General features: G+C 40.8%; 1 protein-coding gene across 2 annotated transcripts; it reads right to left on the bottom strand.

The window, feature by feature from the left end:
• Positions 1–1,426: 1,426 nt before the first annotated feature.
• Positions 1,427–22,186, bottom strand: Cph (BCL11 transcription factor chronophage). 2 transcript variants are annotated; one of them, XM_088043304.1, is made up of 3 exons: positions 21,982–22,186; positions 7,516–8,025; positions 1,427–4,277 (listed from the first exon to the last, which is right to left on the bottom strand). In XM_088043304.1, the coding sequence occupies exons 1-3, from the start codon at positions 22,016–22,018 to the stop codon at positions 2,335–2,337; spliced, it is 2,490 nt and encodes an 829-aa protein (XP_087899430.1). In that variant the 5' UTR covers positions 22,019–22,186; the 3' UTR covers positions 1,427–2,334. The 2 variants fall into 2 exon arrangements, with proteins under 2 accessions (XP_087899430.1, XP_087899431.1); XM_088043305.1 differs by having other exon boundaries at positions 7,516–8,022.
• Between the last annotated feature and the right edge of the window lie 773 nt (positions 22,187–22,959).

Below are 22,959 nucleotides of genomic sequence, written 5' to 3'. Positions count from 1 at the left end.
TTTTGAATTATTTCAAAGACAGAAAGAGAATTTGACAAAAATTTTAATAAAATGAATAAAAAACGTATAACTAGAAGATCCGTCTGATGTCTCTTCGAAATCAATAAATCTTTAATAAAAATAATTTTTGGCTCTTTTTTCAATTTACATTCTTTAAGGCGGTTTGACACGATCACATTTTTTCTCAAATTTTTACAAATAAAAATAAAAATTTGAGGATTTATTTTCAAACAAATATTCTCGTGACAAACGAAATTGGAAAAAATATGTTTGCAACTCAGTTTAATCATTGCATGATTGCTATTGAAACGCAGTTAGCATTTTTTGACGAAATCTGGTGTTTGGGAATAAATTGTATTTTTGATAACTTCGTATTTATTGAAATACTTCAGTTTCTTGAATTGGATTTTGATTCTGATTCTTCAATAATCATCTTAGATTTGTATAATATAATTTATAATTATTTTTTACATTATTACAATGTTACACTTAAAAAATTTTACAAATAAATTGTTTTTATTTTTTGATTCATAAACCGTGGGTAGTAAAATTATTTAAAATTAAATTTTTATTACAAAAAGTTGGTCTATTTGTTTATATTTTTTCCACATTTCTTTATTTGCAGTCGCTCCTCATGTTGACGTTTGTCTTAGATTTCCGAATTTTACCAATTTTAATAAATTCTGATCAAAATTTCAGATATATGTATTTTACCTTTGTTTTTAATAAAAAAAACAAAACAATCAGAATAATCACTTTTCGTAATAAATAGAGTTCAAGTTTCTTATCATTACTGTTTTAACTTTTTTCCCGTTGCATTAAAATTAATTAAGTAATTAAAAAAATAATCAATAATATTTATCATAAATGATGTTATTTATCCTATACCGAATCATCCTTTTCCTTCATACCAAATCAATAAAATTATCACATATGCAACCAAACCATCACACAGGTAAGAAAGGTAAACAATTCACCTGCTCAAACAGTTCATTTTCTCTCTGAATCGTTTCACTGCCTCCCCATGCACCCCGCTCCGGTGCTGCCCTCTAGTAAACAATAGCTCGTACAGTTCCCTGTAAAAGCTCAACGTGGGTTGCATAATTTCACGTTCACGTTTCTCACTCTCCCCTCTGCTTTCGCCAATAATGCGTCATAACTCACGTGCACTGTCTTTGTTGCCGACGTTTGATTGGTTACTTCGTAATAAACAGTTAAAATTGTAATTAATAATGTAATAAGTGAATTAAAATAATCGCATCGTGGAATTTAATAATAATTCAAAATGATGTTTAAATAAATTAGACGAGGAATAGACAATGCGAATGTCGGAGGTGATTTAATTGTGTCCGATCCCACGTGTTATTTTATCGGTGATTGTGAAAGTCGGCATTGTTTTTTTGGTTTTGGGAAATGAAACTCGAAATTCAATATTGTAATAGATTTAATTTAATACACACTGAAATGGGAGTTCAGTATAGGAACACGATTATATTAAGTGTAGTGCAGCCCATACGAACACCGTAGTGCTACAGCCATATCGTTGAAATAAATAAAAATATTCGAAATAACATATTATTAACATTAATACAGTTACATTGAATTGAATCCGGCGTTGCGGCGAATACTACAAGAACAGACCCTGGTCCACTGTTATTACTAGTATTGCATTACAAAATGAAGAGCATCCATGACGGGTGTCTCGTGGGGAAAATGCAGATATGCTCCTATAGATTAATCTGACCCTGAATTAAATCTATAAGACGACCCTGATGACGTACAGGGGCAAATTTCTCGATTTCTAACACCAACATTAAAGAGTAACTTTGAAAAACATGTATCTATACAATTTTACTATACATTAAATGGAAATAATTTAGTGGGAGACATTTGTACAGTACAAGTGGGTCTACACGGCAATAAATACTGTTATGTACAGTCAAGGCTACTGGCCATCAGAAATGATATGATCGGGAATGTACAGTGGGCCCGAGACGGCCTGAAGAAGCGCCATCATGCTATCCAGGGCCCTCAGTCTCAAACAACAACCTACAACCTAATTCTTACAAATATACATGAATAATAAACTCAATAATCAATAATAATTACGAAAGTTAAACATTGCTTTGGTATCGGTTACATCGAAGGTTCGACGACGTGGCCCTTCCGCGGCGAAAGAGCCGCTTCGTCGCAACACTATACAAAACTGGGCCACCCGGAGACCCCATCGATGGAGCCTCCCGATGTCCTAAAACGTCCGTCATCACGTGCGACTAGTTAGTACGTAAGACTGGGAGGTGGCGGGGGTAGCCTCATGCCGCCCCAAGGAAAGAGTCATGTCGCTTCTTTCGAGGCGATGCTCGCAGAAGAATCCTCATCACCGGACAACATCGGCATCGTCGACAACAAATGACCCTTCCCTTGGTTGACCACGCACTTCCTCATGTGTTTTTCCAAAGTCGACGGCACCGAAAAGGGCATCTCGCAGAATCTGCATCTGTAGACGTCCTTTCCTATCCTTCCGTGCGTCTTCATGTGTCGCGTCAATTTGGAACTTTGCGCACACGCGTACGAACACAGCTCGCACTTGTAGGGCTTCTCGCCGGTGTGAGATCTTCGATGGACCGTCAAATTCGAACAGTTCTTGAACACTTTACCGCAGAACTCGCACGTATCGTTTCGTCTGCTGGTTTCCTTTTTGATTAGAGGGTTGGGGAGAAGGGCGCTAGGGCCCGGTAAACCTTTACTTTCGCGCGGCAAGCCCGGCAACCACCAATCGTTTCGTTCGAGATCGAGTTTCAACCTTTTCGACGCTTCGTAGGAGTCGTTGAACGGCGGAAACAGCGGCAACGGCTGCGGTGGAGGCCCTGGAAGCAAACTCTTGGCGAACTCGTCGCGGAGCTTCAACTGGTTCGTCAAACTCGTACTGTTGTTGTTGTCACGGTCTTTGCTCGCGAGTTGGAGCTTTAGAGCAGAATTTGATTCTTGCAGAGCTTGTTTATAGGCTTCACTGTATTGCGCGATGTTGCTTAATCCAAATTTATCCATCAGCTCCCCTACCAGAGAAGCTGACTGGTTTGCGTTTTTTGGCGGCAACTGAGAAGAAACCCTCAAATCTTCCGCTTCTTCCTCTTCCAATTCCTCTTCATCTTCTTCCTCTTCGTCGACTTCTTCGTCATCCTCGCTGTCGTCACCGTCGAGGGTTTCTACAGACCCCGCGTTGCTTGTGCGATCCTCCGGAGTTCGATGTATCTTCATGTGTCGCTTCAGCTTTGAACTTTGTGAACACGCATGATCACAAACCGTACATTTGTACGGCAACTCTCCAGTGTGCGTCCTCCGATGCGTCTCAAGATTATTTTGGTACCTGAATTTCTTTCCGCAGTACTCGCACGCGTGTACCGCTTCCGCCGTCCCCGAATTTCTCGGAGATTCAGGTTTACCTGGGGGAGTCGACGCCGATCTCGGTGTCGTTATAGCGTCATCTTTAACAGGCGGCGAAGTGCTCGCCGCCCTGCTACCACCACTGTTACTGCTGTTGTTGTTGTTGTTGTTGTTATTGTTGTTGTTGCTGCTGCCGCTGGTGTTGTTCGAAATGGTTGTGGGCGGCAGCTGTGTAGGCGAGGGACTGGCGAAAGGCGGTGAGTGCTTCCGTGGAGACGGCGAGCTCGCCTGAGCCGCTCCCGGGCTGGTTGTACCAGCGAGTTGCCTCAACCGCTGCGAGTAAAAATCCAGTTGCGGTTCCAAAGATAGAGGTTGGTTGGGGGTGGTTCTTTCCCGCGACGGAACGCTCGAAGTGGAAGGGGCGCGTTCCGCCGGCGAGGGAAAACTTGCATGGGGCGGAGGAACCCCTTGGGCCGCAACAGCGGCCGCCGCCGCCGCCAGGTTGAGCCCGTGGTGTCTGAATTGTTCGCTAACTAGTTGATCGATGCGATAATGATGCTCCGGTCGTGAAAACAGCGGAGCTGGAGGAACTGGACCGTGGTTGAGCGGCGGCAGCGGGAGACGCAGGAGCCCCCCGACACCGAATGGGTTGTGCAAGTCCGGTGGCGGCAAGAGGTGGTGGCGCATGCTGGGTGGCGGCGGCGGACCTCCCGACGAACATCCGGAAGAACTGCTGCTCGCACTGCTCGAACTGTGATTGTTATTGTTTTTGCTGCTCGTCGGCGAGCTTTCGATGTAGATTTTGATTCCGTGGGAGTGTTGGACGTGCTGGACCAACCTCCATGCTGAGTGAAGACGCGCCTTGCAAGTACTGCAGACGTAGTTACTCGGTTCTGGAACAAAGAGACGTCGTTAAGTGGTGTGGGGTGGAAAGCAATTTTGGTGTCCATATCGCAGCGGTGGCGATCTGCATGCGGCGCGCCATTACCGCCCCCGCCGCGACAAAATAATAATACAGTGAAAATCGGAATGAAAAATTGCTCGGACATTTACGTTGGAAATTCGCGGCGAGGGTGTGCCGTACGTGTCCCGACTTTCAAAGTCACAGTCCGCTCCTTTGACAATGTAGAGGAAGCACGGATAACTGAACACATCTCGCGAGGTCAAACTTGAGACGGCGGAAGTAATATCGTAATGACGGGCTCGGTGATCGGACAGAAATCGCTTCTTTCTGCATTGTTCTGCCACCGTAATTTCACCAAATCGATTCGCTTAAACGCTGGCCCGCTCTCGCCGGACGTCGTGGAAACGGAAATAGTAGCGGTTTCCGGTTTGCGACACGGCTTCAGGGACCGTAGATTTTTTACAGAAAGCGCAATCATCAAGCCGTAATAAGATAGCTCATCGTAAATAATGAGATGCGAGCACGTATGATGATGCGAGATGAAAAGGCGCGTGTAAGAATAACCATACAATGTAACATTAGCATCGTGCAAACACGACACAAAAAATCGAATCTATCGATAAATCCTGGCTGACTTCATACCTGAATTTATCGCCAAGGATTCAAGAAAGTAAGGTCGCGTTCTAACGCGATAAAATTAGAAGCTCACTTGTTCCTTTTTCTTCCTTAAATTTTCAACTAACGAGCCACCGTAAATCATCAAAGTGTGCAAACACGGTGGTCAAAGGCGACCTTCGACCCGTCTCATCCATTAAACGTTTTACAAGTCAAAGATAAACACCAATAATGCACTTGCTTGCCATCAGAACGTCGTGATGGGCCAATAAAACATCTCTAATAACCGCCCAGTGTCGACAATAACCACGCTGCCGTAATTGTTTTGCTTCGATAATTACCCCTGGGCTGCGCATACGATAATTTCTAAAGCACCTCTTAATTGCGAGAGATCTTCGCACCTGGACGCACCTTACCGGAATTGACCGCAAAAAAAGAAGAAAGCATATTTTGCGGCGAAAAAATCAGATTTTAAACAAGAGAAAGCCTTTTCTAAAAACAAAAATTTCTTAAATTTGTCGTCCGAATTGCAAAACCGATAAAATTAACTTTTTTAGTAGATTGTAAAACCGACACTTATTGATTCCTAAGTCGGCGTAATTCCGCCTTCCACAATTACGTTTTTCTATTCATTTTCGCAACATCGCAACATTAAAATTTATTGTGAGCTGTTGGAGAGGGCGAAAAGTCTTTTAATAAAACAAAGAGCGCCCGGGGCGACTGTCAGGAAGTTGTTTCGTATTTATTAAAAAGTAAATCTCAATTTTGATTGATTTACAGCCTATCGATAACAGTTGCGACTGTGGTGAAATTCATAATCGTGTATTGTGTTTCCCTTTTCTAAATTTAATATCGGGGCGAGTTTCCGACTGAAAAATGTGATGATAGTGTGTGATTGCGGCACACCGAGAATACAGATGAGGGGTGTGTAAATATCTCCAAGGGTTGTTTCAAACCGAAATTTTAATTACCAATTACAAGAATCGACAGATTTTCTCAAACGATGAGCACAGCAGGGTTTTCAATTTTCGATCGATGATGGGGGATGAGAGCATTGTCCAGCTTTCTAACCCTTGCCATGTGTCATCTAATAAACTCGCTCGAGCGTAGTGTAAAATTTTAAACTTCTTCAACCCCAAGGGTCATCGTGTAATCTCGACATATGCGCCGTTTTTTGTTGTTTCTTTGTTGTGTCGATTTTTCGACGGAGTTATTAAATATTCCCGTCGTTTCTGAAGGGGACGGGTTGTGCAAGAATGACAGTTTGTTAATTTAAACGCCGCTGGTTGAAGACATTTGACACCGACACCGAAGGAAATACGATTTGGTTACACGGAGCCAATACGTAAAGAACGTCAAAATATTGTCTTACCGCTGGAAGGTTTTCACGGATTCTTCTCATTTTATTGCTTTCATCGAGTCCTGATTAAGGATTCTATTACACGAAAGGTATGATAAATAATAGTTACGTTTCTATCAACCCATCATGGTAATCTCGGGTTGAAGGCGCGACCAACGCGGAAAACATGCGTCATGTGAAATGCCCATAATTCAAGAAGTAGGACGTTGCGACACGAAGGCATTAAATTCACAATAACAAACCGTAAATTAAATCACACGATTTTTGCGGATTTTTATGGTCGCGATGGGAGATTCATATCGCCGGGTTTCATTAATGACGTTTATATTAAATATGCAATTCAAATGCAACGATAAAAAAGTAATTAAACACCAGCGGGAATGTTTACGACTGATGTTAACAAATTGGAAAAGAATTTTATTAGTGGGACAATGTCGGCGAGTGGTGAAGAAGTTTTTCCCGCCGCGCCGCCCTAAGCCCATAATCGGCTTCCTGGTCCAGCCGTCCGCAATCCATAGAATTTCCAGTCACGGTCATCACAGAAGGCTTAGAGCATTTGCATATGTTTAAAATGTGGCCGCGAAGTGAGCACAAAGGACTCCACGAACTCGCGATTATTTATCACGAAGGGTCGGGGGCGGTTGGAAACATCTTGCAAGATCTTTAAAGTCTCGACGGAGCGGCACATTTCACCATCCTTTAATAAAATCGAAGAAAGGGTGAGCAGCTAGTTGACGATGAGGGTGCGAATGAAAGTAGCCCCAGCCGCGTTGAATACGTGATACGGCTTTTGGACAGCGCACAAAGAAACGGAGCTTAAAAATTTGAATATCGCGGTCATTTCGCTCTTATCGTGGCATTAAGGAAATAATCTATTGAGGCTTATGACGGATGGTCCTTGAGGATTTACGACGTCACCGGTGGAAGGACTCGTTTAACAGCACGCGCAGGAGGAGGTAATAAAACCAAGACGGAAAAAAAGGAGTGAGGAGGACTGATTAATGGGACGAAAGAGGGTACTTACCGGCGTCAGGTATTAGGTTTTATGTTGAGCACGCGTGTACCGGTTCCTATCATCTGCTCATCTCAATTATGGACGTTTTTTGTGGACGGAGCGTGGACAAGATAGGGATGGGGTTGCGGGATCGCGTGCCGGACCCTATTAAACGCGTGACATTTAGCCCCATCCGAAGACGCCCAGATCTTACCTAACCCGCTTTCTCCTATAAATGTCATTTAAAATTGAACTTACCACTATGCGTCGTGTTGGACTCGGCGTCGGCAAACTCCGTCCTCGATTTCTTGCACTGACTGCTCTCTTCCGTCGTGTCCATCCTCTCCTGCTTAATATCCGGCTTGATATCCTCCCCATCCTCCAAACTGGAGGACGTAAGAGGCGACGCCGACGCTCTCCGTTTCGGTGTAGACGATGCGGCGCCGTCCACGCACAAATCCCCAGGTGCTGGTAAACGTGGAGAAGCCGGAGGCGGCGTGTGTACTCTGCTCCCCGACGCTTTCTTGCCGGAGATGGGGGCGGAAATACTGGGTCGGCGTGTGTTGATGGTCGACAGGGGCAATGCACCGTCGTCGTTGTCGCGATCACGATCGCTCCCGGTGAAACATTGTCCAAAATTCTCCTTATTGCAAGACGCTACTTTGTGTTGGATGAAACGGACGATGTCCGATAAAGCGAAGGGTTTTTGGCAGACGCCGCAGGTCAGGATATCCTGGTGGGCGTCGGTGCCCGTCCCGTCTGCGTCTGCTGCAACAAAGACAAGATATGAAAACAATCCACGATCATTTAATATTGGTGAGGTTTCGCGGTTTGGCTAATTCCGTTTTTCCGATTTTTATGCACGTATCGATTTCTGTAAACAGCTGCGATTCCGTCCCACCCCCTGATGTGGCCGGGTGTCGTAATGACACTCGACAAGCGGGGCGGCAACCCCTTCGCCCCCCTAATAACGAACCCCTGCAGGGATTAGCAATCACCAGCTCCACGATCCATATTTTTAATTGTCGTTCTTAACAGGGTGTCTTGTTTGGTCTCTCATTGTTGACAGTCGTACTATGTTGTTCGATCAGAATAAAAAAATTCCAATGACTGTTGTTAAAAACAAAGAAGCCTGAAGGTATTGTTGTTATTGTCCATTCTGCGGGTATAACCTTTGCGAATAAGGCTAATTGCCATCGTTTAATTTACAGCGAAAGCGTGGATTGATAATTCAAACGACCGATAATAAAAGAGAAACGTCGGTTCGTTTTTTCCGTTGTCCAACCCTGTGACTGACCGTTTCTCATAGGTAAAAGGATAAATCGTGACCTTTTTCCGTCCAACCGTGTCCGGTCTCAGCTACCCCTTACACTGACCACTCCTCGACTGACCAATAACAAAGCGCGAAGGGTTCAAAGCCACCCTTTTTATTGGACGCGCGGCGGACAATGGTCAGTCCAACGTCAACCCTTGACACCACGGAGGAATTTAGCATCACAATGTCGCTAATTCCGGGAAGATTGCGACGGTTAATTACCAACGAAAATTACGGGGTTTTAACGCCAATTTCAATACAGTAGAACCTCGATTATCCGGACTAATTGTTGTAGAGGTCATCCGGATGATAAAATATATGGCAAAAACACAAAAAATGATGCAAAAAATGCAAAGTTAAATATATACTTAATACGCCTTAAATACTCGTAGATAAGTTGCTAAATCCATTTTTGAACAAAATGCGTTTTCAATTTTATAAAAATGATAACCGAATGGTAAGCGTTGGATCCTTTTGGGTGTTATTTATTGTTTCAGAATTATGAAACATTCTATTTTTATTCCCCAAATTTTCAAATTCCAGATTTGACGACAAATATGTAAAAAATTAAGATTTCTCGACCGCGGTTAAAAAAATTCAAAATGGAGTTAACGACCAAAGCCGCCGATATTTTCAAGTATTTTTTTATATTTTGTAGTCGTTTGATAGGTACAATCTTTCCTTTTGATGGCGGTCAAGTCTCGAATTCGCTTGAGGTTTAGTAAAGCGACAGCGTCATACTCCGGTTGCCTTTCGAACTATTTTTGGCTATAAAAACGAAACGTCCTTGAAAATACACCAGCAATACCAGGAAACCCTTTGGCACCCATTTTTTCGCCACGTATTAATTTTTTTAAAATCGGTGATCTGGATAATTGCGCATCCGGATAACAGAGGTCCAGATAGTCGAGGTTCTACTATAGTTTGAAGTCTGAAAAGCATTTTTGGTCACATTTCGTGGAATCATTACTTAGCTAAAAATGCAACTTGAAATCTGAGACTGGTTTGTTTGCGGCTTTAACCGCGCAAATTCGAAGTTGGGTGAAAACCTGCTGCGTTATTATGTCTTGAAATTTAATGCTCGCCTTGAAAGATCTCCTTAATTTAAAGTTTACTCCGAATCAATTTGCTATCAATCTCGCGATAACGGAAACGGGAAACAATGACAGATACAGATATAAAATTGGCTATTTTCTTCTCTATTACTGGACCAATATATATTGTAATGTATTCTATTGGGTCGTGATAAGGAATCGACGAGTTGTTTGCGAGACGTGACGCATTCAGGATGCGGCAAATGAATGATTAGAGAGCCGAGAATGATCGTATTCGTCTGAATTCCAGAAAACAGAACGAATCTCCGATATCAATTAACATAAGGGAGCGTGTAGCCACCATTACCAAATGAAGAAATAAATGTGCTGGAGGGTTGTGCCAATGGACTTGTTTGTGTCCATCCACCACCCCCGAAAACAAGCGAGCGTGTTCTTTAATCAAATTTCCGAATTACGTCGGGTTAGTCAATCCGGCCATTGGATTATCTCTTTCACCGATATGTGACAACGTGGCCCCAAATGCGATTACTGACCACCTCCTGGCGGCAGCGCCGTCAAAAAACCAGGAAATCTCGTTAAGGTGCGCTCGAGGCATCGCGACGTCCTCGTTTGACACTTCTTGGGAGCGACGTGGGCATTGTTTTGGCGTTAATCAATATTTCCTCTTAAGGAAAACGTGGAGAACAAAAACCGCCCTTTTTAAGGGTTCGGACAATGGCGAGGCTGAGACGCGTCCGTTGTTTGCAGTATTGTAGTGGTCCGTTTACGAAATACGCACCTGGACATTTGTGGAATGGCCGACGAAGGGTTGATGGTTAATTTTCTGAGCTGTTTGGAAGCCACGGAATAACAAAGAATGGACCGGGATTCAGACGTGTAATCAATTGATGGCGGGGACGATATATAGGGTGATTGCAGGAATCGACTAGCGACAAATTATTTCCATTAGTCACCCGGTATATTCAGAACGAGCGACAAATTACAAAATGTCAACAAAAGCTCATTAGCAAACTTTGAAACGTTTCATAATGTTTGATCTCGTTTCCAAACAAATATACAGGTGTCCTGAATCTATAACTAATTTCTTAAATATACCGAACTCGGATGAAATCTCGGAAAATTTTAGCCGTCCCGTGAGTCAGTTTTTATGGCTATATTTCTTAATACATTCTGATAACCGCGATTTATCATTCATCAACTATTGTGTCTATACCTCGCTATTTTCGTATCATGAAACATGTTTATTGCACGCAACTGATAAAACTTAAGCCCTCAAGGCTATTTTTCGAGATTATAAATAAGTATTTTTTCGGTGTTGTAGTTTACTTAGCCAAAGTTGTTTACCCGTTTTACTACACTCTAAATCAACGTCAAAACCTGTCATTGAACGTATACACAGCGATCTAATAAACCGTTTTGTAATTGAATGAACTTATCTGGTTCCGTGGTTGTTTGGTAAGGTCGCTATCGAACTAAAAGGCTTAAAAGGCACATAACGTGTAAAAATAGCGAGTCGTTCGGTAGTTAATGTCATGACCCGATCTTCATTTGTCACCCCCGAGGGCCAATAAAATGACGCCGAGTATAGCCACTCGTGGAGTTTTCGAAGCGGTATCTGGACATTATGTGGCTGGATATACGAGTCCTTGGCTTAATCAGGACATCGCAAGGCTACTATTTCCAATCAAGAGGGCTGCGCTTAATGGTCTCGAAATACCATATTTTATTCGACGAAATTAATGAAGAGATTACGGTAATTCCCGTCGAACCGCAAGAAACTCACCTTTGAAATACTTCCAAAACAGTCTCATTTTTAGCAAGAGCTCGGCAGTCATGGTCACATGGGCACTATGGTACTGCTACGGATGTTGATTACTAACTGATACAGGTAGCGCGAGATCGGGGACGAGGGTAGTGGGGATCGAAACCCCCTAAAAAATCCAGGGGGGTTGGGACAAAGGAATTCGAGCGAGGCTGCAAAAATTGATGTTAATTTTCGATATCGGTCGAAAATTGAGGGAATGTTGGAAAAGGGACGTGAAGAACCGTTAGCGGTGGGTTCTTTGCCCAAAGTGGTAAACACGGATCAATGGGCTTTGTGGGCAGGTTGTGTTTGACCATTGTCCGCTACGACAAGTGCTCTGAATGCCTCTCTGACCCTTTCTAGAGCGTGGGAGTCTGCGGATTTTCGCATCCACAACACCTTGCGAGACCGTTAGAGGTCGCGTTATCTATAAATCATGAATTTAATTGTTCGTGTATCAAAAGTGTAACACGAAAATTAGCGAAAATAAACCAGAAGATGCGGTTTGTTTTATATGAACTCCTACAACCGACAGGCTGACGGTTCCAATAAACAAAAAATAAGAATGAAGAAGTGTAAAGGTGCCGACATTAGGCAGGTTTATTTATTGCGGTGCTAAGTAAACCCGAATATGAACTTAACAGATTGGGATCAATCATAGAGACTTTGCTGAAAAGGAAAAAGTCTGTGGTCCTTTTAAAGTTAGAATGGGTATTTTTACGTTTATGAGTAATTAACGCCTTGACATTCCAAAGCCACCCCGTCATTTCTAAAATTATCCCGAACGACGCCCTTACGCTGGAATATTAATTACCGACCAGCCTGTACGTACGCTAGTTCTAAAAATAAATTAATTAACCCCCGACATCATTAGCGGCTCGTTTCCACCGGTGACCACGTATTTTTTGTATTTGGCTTGCAGCATCCATTTGTTGGAAGTTTTAATTTGGTTTGCGCTTTCGGTTTTCCAATATCAATGCATTTCCATTGAAAGCAAACATGTAGTTAATTATTTTCACCGGAATATACGGGCATTTGTTCTGAATAAAGGCATGAAACCATCACACAATTTGCTTGTAAATTTGTTCGGTCCTTGCAATATTCTAAACAAGGCATATCTAAGCCCATTCTCATCGATTCAAGAAGCAGCTCCTCTCCAGTCATCAATTAGATCAAAATCTGAGATCGATATCTTGACTTGGTGTGCAGTAGCGTTTGTTAACAGCGACGTCGGCAATAAAGCATGGTCTAAAGTTTGAGCTTCAATTAAGACGGTGCTTATTTCGGGCTAGTTAAAAATAGCCCCCCTTTTCTGGCCCTGTCCAATATTTTTCGTCTTACCAAAGTCAGCCAAATGCGTATTGTGGAAGAATTGTTTTAAAGTGTCGCGATGAGGGTGGTGGTGCCGCTGTGGAGGACGCGGTCCTTCAACCCGCCCCACGTGCCATCAAGTATTTTTAATATTTCGGATGCACCTCCGATTCAGAATTGAATTGCTTAATAAGCCACGAAATTACGAAACAAAACGAGAAAAACTGGAACAATGCGACTTAATTTACATGCAGCATCCGTTTTGTGTTTTTCCTGAATCTTAAAACAGACATTTGCATATCTATCCAACTTAAAAAACCGATGATGTCCATTTTAATTGATGTCAAGAGCGAGCCGCAATGGGGGGTCCGTGGATCCTGACCTGTCAAATTGGGTGCAAAAATAACTTTTTTCAAAGATCTGAGATCTGAAAACGGTACATTTGGATGATTGTATACAACGGGCGCTTTTCCACGTTTTTGTCAATTTAATTATCCTCTCGCTAAAAAACCTGCGGAAAGGTAATCGCCTTTTCATCTGGCTCCTTTGATCTCTTTCGATGTCCAGATAACATTGAGTTTCGTCCCGGCAGATGTGGGTGTTGTGTGGGAATTTTCTGAACCCTTTGAGTCACAATAGCGCTCTGTTTGCCCCAATACCTCCGAATTCGTCATGTTTACAAAATGAAAAATGACCTCGCAACGTTTTTATATCGATGCAGTGGTCAGATCGTTCTCAAAGATTTGACAACTGGACCATTCACAGGTCAGAGATTCCAGTGCAAGGTGTTAGATTTTATCTCGGCGTTCCCACGTAAAATAATCGCATTGTCGGTTATCTATAACATGCATGTGTGAGTCTTGTGATAATAACGAGCTCGAAGAAGACAAAGAATCGCTTGTGGAAATAATTTCCGCGGAATAAATTTTCTCAACCCTAACCCTTCCAAACTTTTCACTTATTCACAGCAGTGGACACGTCCAAGTTTAAGTGTATTACCATGTCGGTACATTATTAATACTCCGACATGTTCATTTATTTACGAAAGTGGACCTCCTTTCTTTCTTGTCTTTGTTGTATGACCCAATCATACGCGGGGCCCCCATTGCGACATTGTTATTACGGACCTAGCCGCCATGTTGTATTGCGAAAGCGACATATTTAATAACTGCAACCTTCCCTTCGAAGAACCGCCGTTATCTACGGAATTTGTTTTACGATCTGATATAAATTAATTCAAAAGTCAACAGAGGTGACACAACACGTGGACGGACGAAAAATCGCGCTTTTCTCTGTTTTCCCCAGCCTCACGATTCTATTAAAACTTTTCCAAGAGCTATGAAATATCGGATTACTAATGATATGCGGCGGTACCGGAGGACTCCGGCGAGTTATGACGATGTTTGATCGTTTATTTATTAGATTCCATCGGTTGGAAAGTGATTAATTATTATCTCGCGGAGCCTATAAGCACCGGCTAATCATTTTTATCAGCGTGGAAGTTTACTCCTCCCCTGAGCTAATCAATATGTCTAATTGACACGTCAGCTACAAAAATGACACTTCTTACTCAACTTCCATGCATGCAAACACGTCTTGTTAATTCATTCTTTACTGATGAATGCAAATGCGCCGTTGCAACAGCACCGCTTTGTTTTCAATTATTTGCATCTAAACTAAATCTGAATACGAAATTATTGCAATATGCAGAATCATCGAAATTTGATTGGTTACGCACCTGAGAATTGACTCATGATCTATACAATTAACGAAAGCGATAGTATGTTTAATTGAATCCAGTTCCAAATTTCAGGCTTACTTTGAAACTAATTTATCAAAGTATTTGTAACGAAATGGATAACTACTTGTGAATTTGTTACGATAATATTAAGTGGATTAGATTAAATTTCATAATCGTGATAAATTATGGGCAGTTCAAAAAAGTCCCCAATGTAACATTGAGTCTTTTGATCTAACTTATAGCGAGAAATCTTGCTTTAGAATAAATAAATAGTAGAGATATACCTAAATTAGGACATGATCACAAATCTAGAGCAAGAATATTTACAGAGTAAGATTTGATTATTCTTGATTTTCTCTACTGCATAAAAGATAAACTTTAAGGTCAAATCAGTAGGCAAAAAAATATTTATTCAAGATCTAGGAAAATCCAGAGCTGCTATTGTTGAGAATATCAACTAAATTAAATAGACAAAATTTGTACTGGAGCTGTGAAAAATCATTTCTAGAGTAGAATTACCTTCTGATTCTAAATCCGAAACCAGTTTTACTCCATCAGGTCAGGAAGAAATCGAGAAAAAATAACAAAAATCTTTCATTTTTTGATAATTTTCTTAATGTTTTTTGTCCTACATCTTCTAAACGATAAGAGATAGCAATGTATATATTTGTTAGTCAGTAAAAAAGGCAAGATTTTAGTCTTTTCCATGATGCCAAAGAGTGAAAAATCGATATAATCATTCTTGACTTTTCACGAAAATTTTCACGGAAAACTCTTTAAAAAATGCGGTTTTGGAGTATCAGACCAGTTTTTCAAAAATTTCATGGGAAATACTTATCCTAGCGATGAGTTTTATAGGTCCTTGGAAAACTTATTTGATTGGCTTACTAAATTACCCTCCAGCAGAGTTCTATAACTGCACAAAATTTCAAGAGAAACTGAAGAAAATTAATATTTCTACACCAGAAACTTGAAACATTATTTTTCAAAAATATCTTTGAATCCGGACCTGATAGAGCAAATCGGACTTCATGTTTAGAATCAGAAAACTATTCTACTTTAGAAATGAATTTAGAATCAATTGAAAAAATAATAGAACTATTTATTCAGGCAAATCTAAATGCAAAATGGAAGAAAAAAGATTACCCAAAAGCTCTGTTAAGGAAAATCTAAGTCAGGAACAGGTTCGTCTTCACAATGATGAAGATGCTAAAGAAGTTTTCATAAAAGCTACAGAATAATATGCCTCTTCAGTGCCTACACAAAAGGTCAAAATATAATAATAAAAAAATTGCGTTTTAGAAACATGAGATCAGTTTTTCAGAAATATCATGTAAACCACTGAGTATAGCGCGGAGTTTTATAGCTCATTGGAAAGCTTATTTTATTGGCTTTCTAAAACACGTTACTAAAAAATAAGAAAACTTCGCAAATTTTCAAAAAAAAAAACGAAAAAAAAATATTTGTACAGGAAAATCTAAAAAAATCATTTTTCAAGAATAGTGTCCGGACCTGGTATAGCAAAACGGACTTTATATTTACAATCAGGAGGCCATTCTACTTTAGAAATAAATTTTGAATTAATTAGAAAGATACCAGAACTATTTATTCTGGCAAAACGAAAGAAAAAAGATTGTCCCACTGCCAACGAAAACACAGCACAGGATTGTGTTCAAAATGATGAAGATGCTGAAGAAGTTAACGAATAAGCTTCTTCAAAACCAATGCAAAATGTCAAAATATAATAAAAAAAAAATGGTGCAAAAAAATCATAAAAAATAAAGATTTTTTGAAACATAAAATATTTTTTTCAAAAATATTATAAGAACTACTGACCCTAGCAATGAGTTTTGTAGATCATTGAAAAGCTTTTTTCATTGGCTAATTCTATAACTTCACAAATTTTGAAGAAAAACTAAAGAAAATTAATGTTACTACAGTACAACTTTAGAAAATGGTGCAGCAAAACGGATTTTAGAAATGAATTTAGAATTGATTGTAAAAACACCACAACTATTTATTCAGGCAAATCTAAAAGCTCCATAAAGGAAAATCCAAGTCAGAAACAGGACCGTGTTCAAAATGATGAAGATGCTAAAGAAGTTATCATAAAAGCTACAATACAAAATATATAATAAGAAAAACTGAAAGAGAAGAAGAAGATCGAATCGGAAGGACAAAAATTTTAACTTTTAGCAAGAAGAAGAAGAAGAAGAAGAAGAAAATTAGCAATTGATAGATGTAAATTAGGCGTTAAATTCTCCCGTCGTTGTGTAATTCGCGCTTGGCATTTTTTCTCGTGCTGAAAATCGCGAATAGTCGCAATTTCCTCGTCCCGAAATTAGAAAGCTCCGTATCCAGGGCCGTTCCAGCTGCGGTAATTAAGCGGCAATTTCTTGCGCAACATTGCTTGACATTTGTGACATCCTGATAGTTCGTCACATAACTGGACAAAGCGCTCTCTCGGCGTCAACGGAGCTACGCTTCCAACTACGACATCCACCGGAGCGAAACAGTCCGGAAGAACGATTTTCTTCTTGGACTCCGACCCGGAGGTCGGCGTAAATAGCAGGAGGAAACGCTCGTGAAAAAAACGCGGCCAGTGGTTAACGCCGATTTTACGCCACCTGCGTCGAACGTGAACTAACCTTAAGAATATGGCAAATGTCAGAGGGTCGTTTGGCCAGCGTGAAGCCATGACTCGATATTTATCGTTGCGGTTTCGCGGATTTATCGCACGAGAAACAATGAAAAACGACGAGCGGAGAGGCTTTTGTCCGGGGAATAGCTGTTTCCGACCGCCAAAATTGGAAAGAAGGGTTTTTTGTGGAAGTTGTTGCTTCCACTGTCGGCGGTAATTACGGTTTTTTGTAACGAGAAAATTGCACGTGTTCGCGCCGAGGTATTAAATTTATATGGCCAAACGAATAAAGTCGCGTTATGGGATAATTCCTGGTATTTTGCAAGATAAAGTCGAGTTGACTCGTGGTCAAGTGTGCAGCACGCTTATTTGCGGTCGCAAAACGAAAAGACCATTAAAACTACCAGCCAGCAGGAAACAGCGACGGACTAGAAAATTTCACCAGAAACTGTTTCTGCAGAAAAAAATTGGCTCTGGCCACCGAAGCACCAAATAACGTTCCCGACTCGCGTTTATGCAGAATAATTCGGTCGGAAAATTAATCTATTTTTCTAGGACAAAGACTGAAAGAAAAATAAACCATATCTCATGTCCGAGCCACGTCGAGCCGCTTTTTCGACAAAATTCTATATAGGTGAACAATGTTTGCGTAAGATAAAAACCGTGCCCGCTCAGGACGCACTGATAAGATAAAAGCAGCGGCCATGTGTACGTTATTACTAAACAAACTCCACCTAATTTATTTCGACCGAACAATTTCGTAATTGCTGCGTAATAAAAATTCCGCAATTTTCACCTGAGGACGAGCTTAAAACTTGCCATAATTAAAACCGCAACGTGTGAAATTCAAACTGGTCATTGATTTTTATTAAGGACTTGGTCGCGTCTCAGGTCACGTGCATTTAGCAGGATCGTCTTCACAAACAACCCCGTAAATCGAGAATGGGGGGTGGTTTAGCTTTGCATTTTCAGAGATGGAAATTATGTGGAAGAGAATAGGGCGCAATTAGAGGGGGGAATTATTAAAGGGAGAGCTTCATAAACAGGAGGAAAAATAGACTACGGGTGACTATCATCCTTTGGCCCATTTACCGTTACGCCACTGTCTCCACAAACGCCGCATCATGTTCAATTCGATCCGTATACGAGCCATGAAAAAAGGCAGAACAATGCTCCAAGTCTTTCGTGTTTCGTCACTTACGTTATGTAAGAAAGTGTGCACGACAATAAAAAAAATCGATTTCTGCTCTGTATCCCATCATGGGTAACGAATCATTTCGGCCGAAATCCGGAAAACTGCTTCATGGCCTAGATCATACAGTTTTATGTAATTGAGGTGACAGGTGGTCGTGATTTTCTCAACTTTCTCGCCACGAAAAATTTTCGTTTTGAATACTTACAACGATTCCCGTTGTTGGGTGCTCAAAAGGTCAACGTGACGGAGGTAAATGTCATACCATCATGTACATATGTCCTATTAAATTAGCAGTGACATTTCTTCAAGATGGCATTCTTCAGATAATCGTTGCAAAATCCGCGGGCTTCAAAAAAGCTCGTAAACACGAAAACTTGGCGTTTCTCGGCTATAATTCCCCGTTTATTGGTGGATATAATGTCCAGTATTAAGACCCTCAAAGGATGCATTCGAATTAGCATTAAACATTTTCCAACCTGTTTATTTTTGCACGGAACCGCCTCAAAGAACTTACGTAAGAACGTTTACGACTCCATTAAAAATGTCAGTACTGACCAACCTTACGGATTCATGTTTCCCACTTTTATTAAAGTATAAATCTTTGTAGTTTTATCGGAACGACTTGTCCGAATTAAATTGGTGTTTTATCGCCGAATCACATAAACCCAGATGTAAATTTTTAACGGCGCTAATTAATTTTTATGAGACGGGACCCAGATTACTCCAAATTAAATCCAATTGAATCGTAAGATGAGAACGGAGCCCACGGATTTCCACCATTCATAAATAGTCCGGTAGCTAAAAAGAAATTCGAGCCGAACAGACCTTGACAAAAAGTGCATGTCTTTGATTGGAGCAATCTGATTTGTGGCTGTCGAACATCACGAATATTCCCTTTCACGAATCGGCTCGGTTTAACTTTTGTGTGCAATCGTAGAAGTGACGGTGTAAATTTACAAGAAGGGACAATTTACGACGTACGTTTTTGGTTCTCGAGCTCACCGGCAGCACAAATTACTTGAAGAAGCAATTAGCTGCATCACAACTCAAATTAATTATCTGTGGTAAATTATGTATTAACAATGGAATAGTTCGCATTTAGCATTCGCAATGACAGAGTTTAATTAAAAATAGCCCAACTAATGTAGTCTATTAATATTATTACCGTTTTCATGGAAAATTAAACTTCATAAGGAAACTGTAAAGTTGATAATTTAAAAGTCGCCCTACATAACGAAAGAGCTATTTACGCGAATATATTCCCAATTAAAGCAAATATGGGATAATCAGCATAAAAAGCTCGTAAAGCTCGAAGTTACGCAGGCAATGTTTATAAACTGATGTATTGTGGTGTTATCAAAAAAAAGAATTTGTTGTTTAGCATAAAAACGCAACAATTTTTCACTTATCGTCCGTTTTTTTAATTTGATAATCAAAGTGGTGGAAAATATTCCGTTAGTTGCAGGAATTCGCTCGAAATTCCTGAACAGGTTCGCGCTTATTTAAGAAGAATTATGAAAATACAACCGTCATTATTCTTAAACTAAATGTGTTTAACACTTTTAACCTTTAAGTAACTACCTGTTGGTTGCGGCTTCATAAATTAAAATTCTCATAACGAAGTTTCAAGTTTTCGAAGTGTCTTTTTGACTTAGAATTGTGTTTTTTGGGTGGTCGCCCCCATAAAGTCCGTCGGCTGGTGTTTGGCTCCCAGAATTGATTGTAATTAATCGACACTAACATTTTATGTCCGCTCATAAAGTTACTGAGTGCATAGATTGTATGGAATTACTTTGGAAATTTCACGCCGACAGTTAAACTCATCGGTCATAAATTTAAAAATTACATTATCACGTCTCAACTTCTGTGTACGATTTACCCAACCGCTCTATCAAGAAAGTCGAACTTTCCAAGACTTTTTGCCCGTGTTTATCCAGCGTTAAACTCAAACAATTTCTTGGTCAATTAGTGACAAAAAGCACAAACACTACCAAAGGTGAGAGGCTATATCAATATTAGCAGACCAGGTGTGCACACAACCCCCACAAATTAACTAGCCGACGCAAAAAGCGCCTCGACGAAATTCCTGCGACGCTCAAAGTCCTGCCCTCTGACGCCTGATAGGAGAACGTGGGAGTGTTAAATGTTCAATTTATTCACGGATGACCGCGACTTCTCCCCACAACGAAAAAAACAATGAGAAGTGTGCCAGGGGGGTCTTAGACACGCGAAGGCTTTACATGTTAATTTGAGGTGGATCCTCTTTTAATAGCCCAACACGCGCTTCTACCTGTAGGGGCGAAAGGGCGCTAAATTTTCACTCTCACAACCCTTTCGCACGGTGGTCAACGGTCACTGACCGCACCAACGGAAATGTTACTTCAAAACTTATAACAATTTATTTTTGGACAAACTCAGGCACTTCTACTCTTATCTATGTCTATACCTATCTGTGGTTTTTTATGACGCAAAATTGATTGTATGTACTTTGATTCAGCTCTAATTAGATTCCAAAAATTTTACTCAAGTTGTTCTAGGAACGACAAACGGAGGTCTGTGATCACACCTGATTTTGTCACACTTCCGTCGAATAATCTAAGATGTACGAATTATTCTGTGGCTCATTCGAAATTATTATTTTTCCAATAGTCGAAAAATTGCAAACGCACAAAATCGGCTATAGAAATTTAGTCGTTAAATTTAATTGACGAATATATAATTACTAAAATTTTATTGATTTCTTCTCACAAGTTATGATGACCTTAGAAGTCCGTTAATTCTAAGCAAAATTGAATTTTGGAATTTTATACATTCCGGAGATTTATGTCAAATGGGCTTAATTAGAAAGTTTCTAATTGAGAGTTAACGTTGTCAACGATAAAAAAATGAAATTTTTTAAACCAAAATCATTTTATCATGATTATTATTGAAAATTGGGCCCTTCAGCTATCAATTTTTCTAATAAAAATATTTACATTATGTAAGAACGACGTTGGTACACTTTTTGGCAGTTTGCGATTCCAGTTTTACATATTTCCCATAATTTTTGTAAACATAAAATGAAAGTAAACGTGCGCCAAATTATTGCACTTTTGTGTTTGTGTTTGTTTTGAATTAATTTAATTATGAATTCAATTATCTCGAATTTTCGGTAACTGAAAACTGAAGCCTTCTGAAATTAGTTCAAATTAAAACCATCTCAATTTTGGTACATTTTCGCGTTTTGAGGTGAAACTTCGCCTTGATTTTTGTGTATATTGTGACTACCTTCCGTGTGTGAATTTTAGTCCTTTTTTGATCCTTCTGTGGGAAGTTCGGCTGGCGACACCTGACGCGATCATTTTGGCCTTTTTCGTTTTTGGTCTGGCACCTGCAACCGTGTCTAATTTTTTCCACACTTGTCGTTTTGCGTGTCACTATAAGAGTGTATTTTTTTCGTTTGGTGTCTGCATCTCGCGCGCGTATCTCAAGACGACTGAAAGCGTGTTGAAAAAGTTGCGCAAGCTTCGCGGGCAAAAATCATTATAAGTTTTTGTTATTAGGTGGCACCCCCGCCCGCCCCGTCGTAATTAAAAAGTGGCATCACGTGGCGCGCTGCGCGTTTTTTCGCGGTAAAACGCGCGTGTGAAATAATGGTGAGATGAACAACAAACAACACTCACCTTGCGCTATACGCACTGCTGGCATCTTGATTCTCATGTTGGCGATGATGTTGTCTCAGAGGCTGAGTCTCATGTCACTAGCACACTGTCACTTGCACTGCACAATCACTAGGGTTCGTGGGCCGTACTGACCATGCTGTCCGGTCCTGGACCAGAGATGCTGAGTGGCCAATGGTCCGAGCGCGTGTGTCGTGTTCGCGGACAGCTTTCGGCGACAGAGCGGCCGTTTCTGGGTCGGTCTGAGTCGGTTCTTATCGTTCGGAGTCGGGAAGGCCACTCACTAGCCATCGGCCGTGCTCACCCCATAGGAAGGGATGCTGCTGCGCACATACATCACCCGGAGTGGGGGCTTTAGCCGCTGGCTCTCCGGATGTTTCACCGGAGCGCTCCGGAGCGGAGCTTTCGCGCAAAAACGACACACATACGCGCAAAAATTCATAATCCGCGATGAAACACGCGACAAAACAAACATCCAACAATCAAATCTTTTTCTCTCGCCTTTATCCTTCTTTCGCACTTAAAGAGCGCTGGGGATTTTCACTCATGAAATAATTAATTGAGTTTTCAGAGTTTTTAGGGAGAGAGGTGGGGGTGGCTGTGGTGTCGCTTTCTACCGGGGAGGGGCGCCACGTGTAGGCGTCGCGACGCTAGCTGTGTTCACTAAGGGTGTCGTTGCGGAAAACTGAGAAACATGGACTTGGTAAACAGTGACAAATCGCGACAAGTCTGCATTAAGGTTTTACGATGTGTACGAAAATAAAACGTTGTAAAGCTGTAAATACTGATTAAATAAACGAAAAAAGATTATATGTAGGGGACTCGCACTGATAAGAGAGAAATCATGGTGGGCGATGACTAATTTAATTAAATTTTGAGTAATCACAATTAAAATCAAACTGTCACAATAACGTAAAACAATAGAATTGACTTGTCTCTTTTATAAAAAGATAAATCAATTCTCACAAAGAATTTTATTCC

Source organism: Gnatocerus cornutus, chromosome 8 (assembly GCF_029298725.1).
Source record: "Gnatocerus cornutus isolate USDA-ARS CGAHR chromosome 8, icGnaCorn1.1, whole genome shotgun sequence".
In the NCBI taxonomy this organism is placed as follows: Eukaryota; Metazoa; Arthropoda; class Insecta; order Coleoptera; family Tenebrionidae; genus Gnatocerus; species Gnatocerus cornutus.
This window is presented reverse-complemented; position numbering and strand designations above follow the sequence as displayed.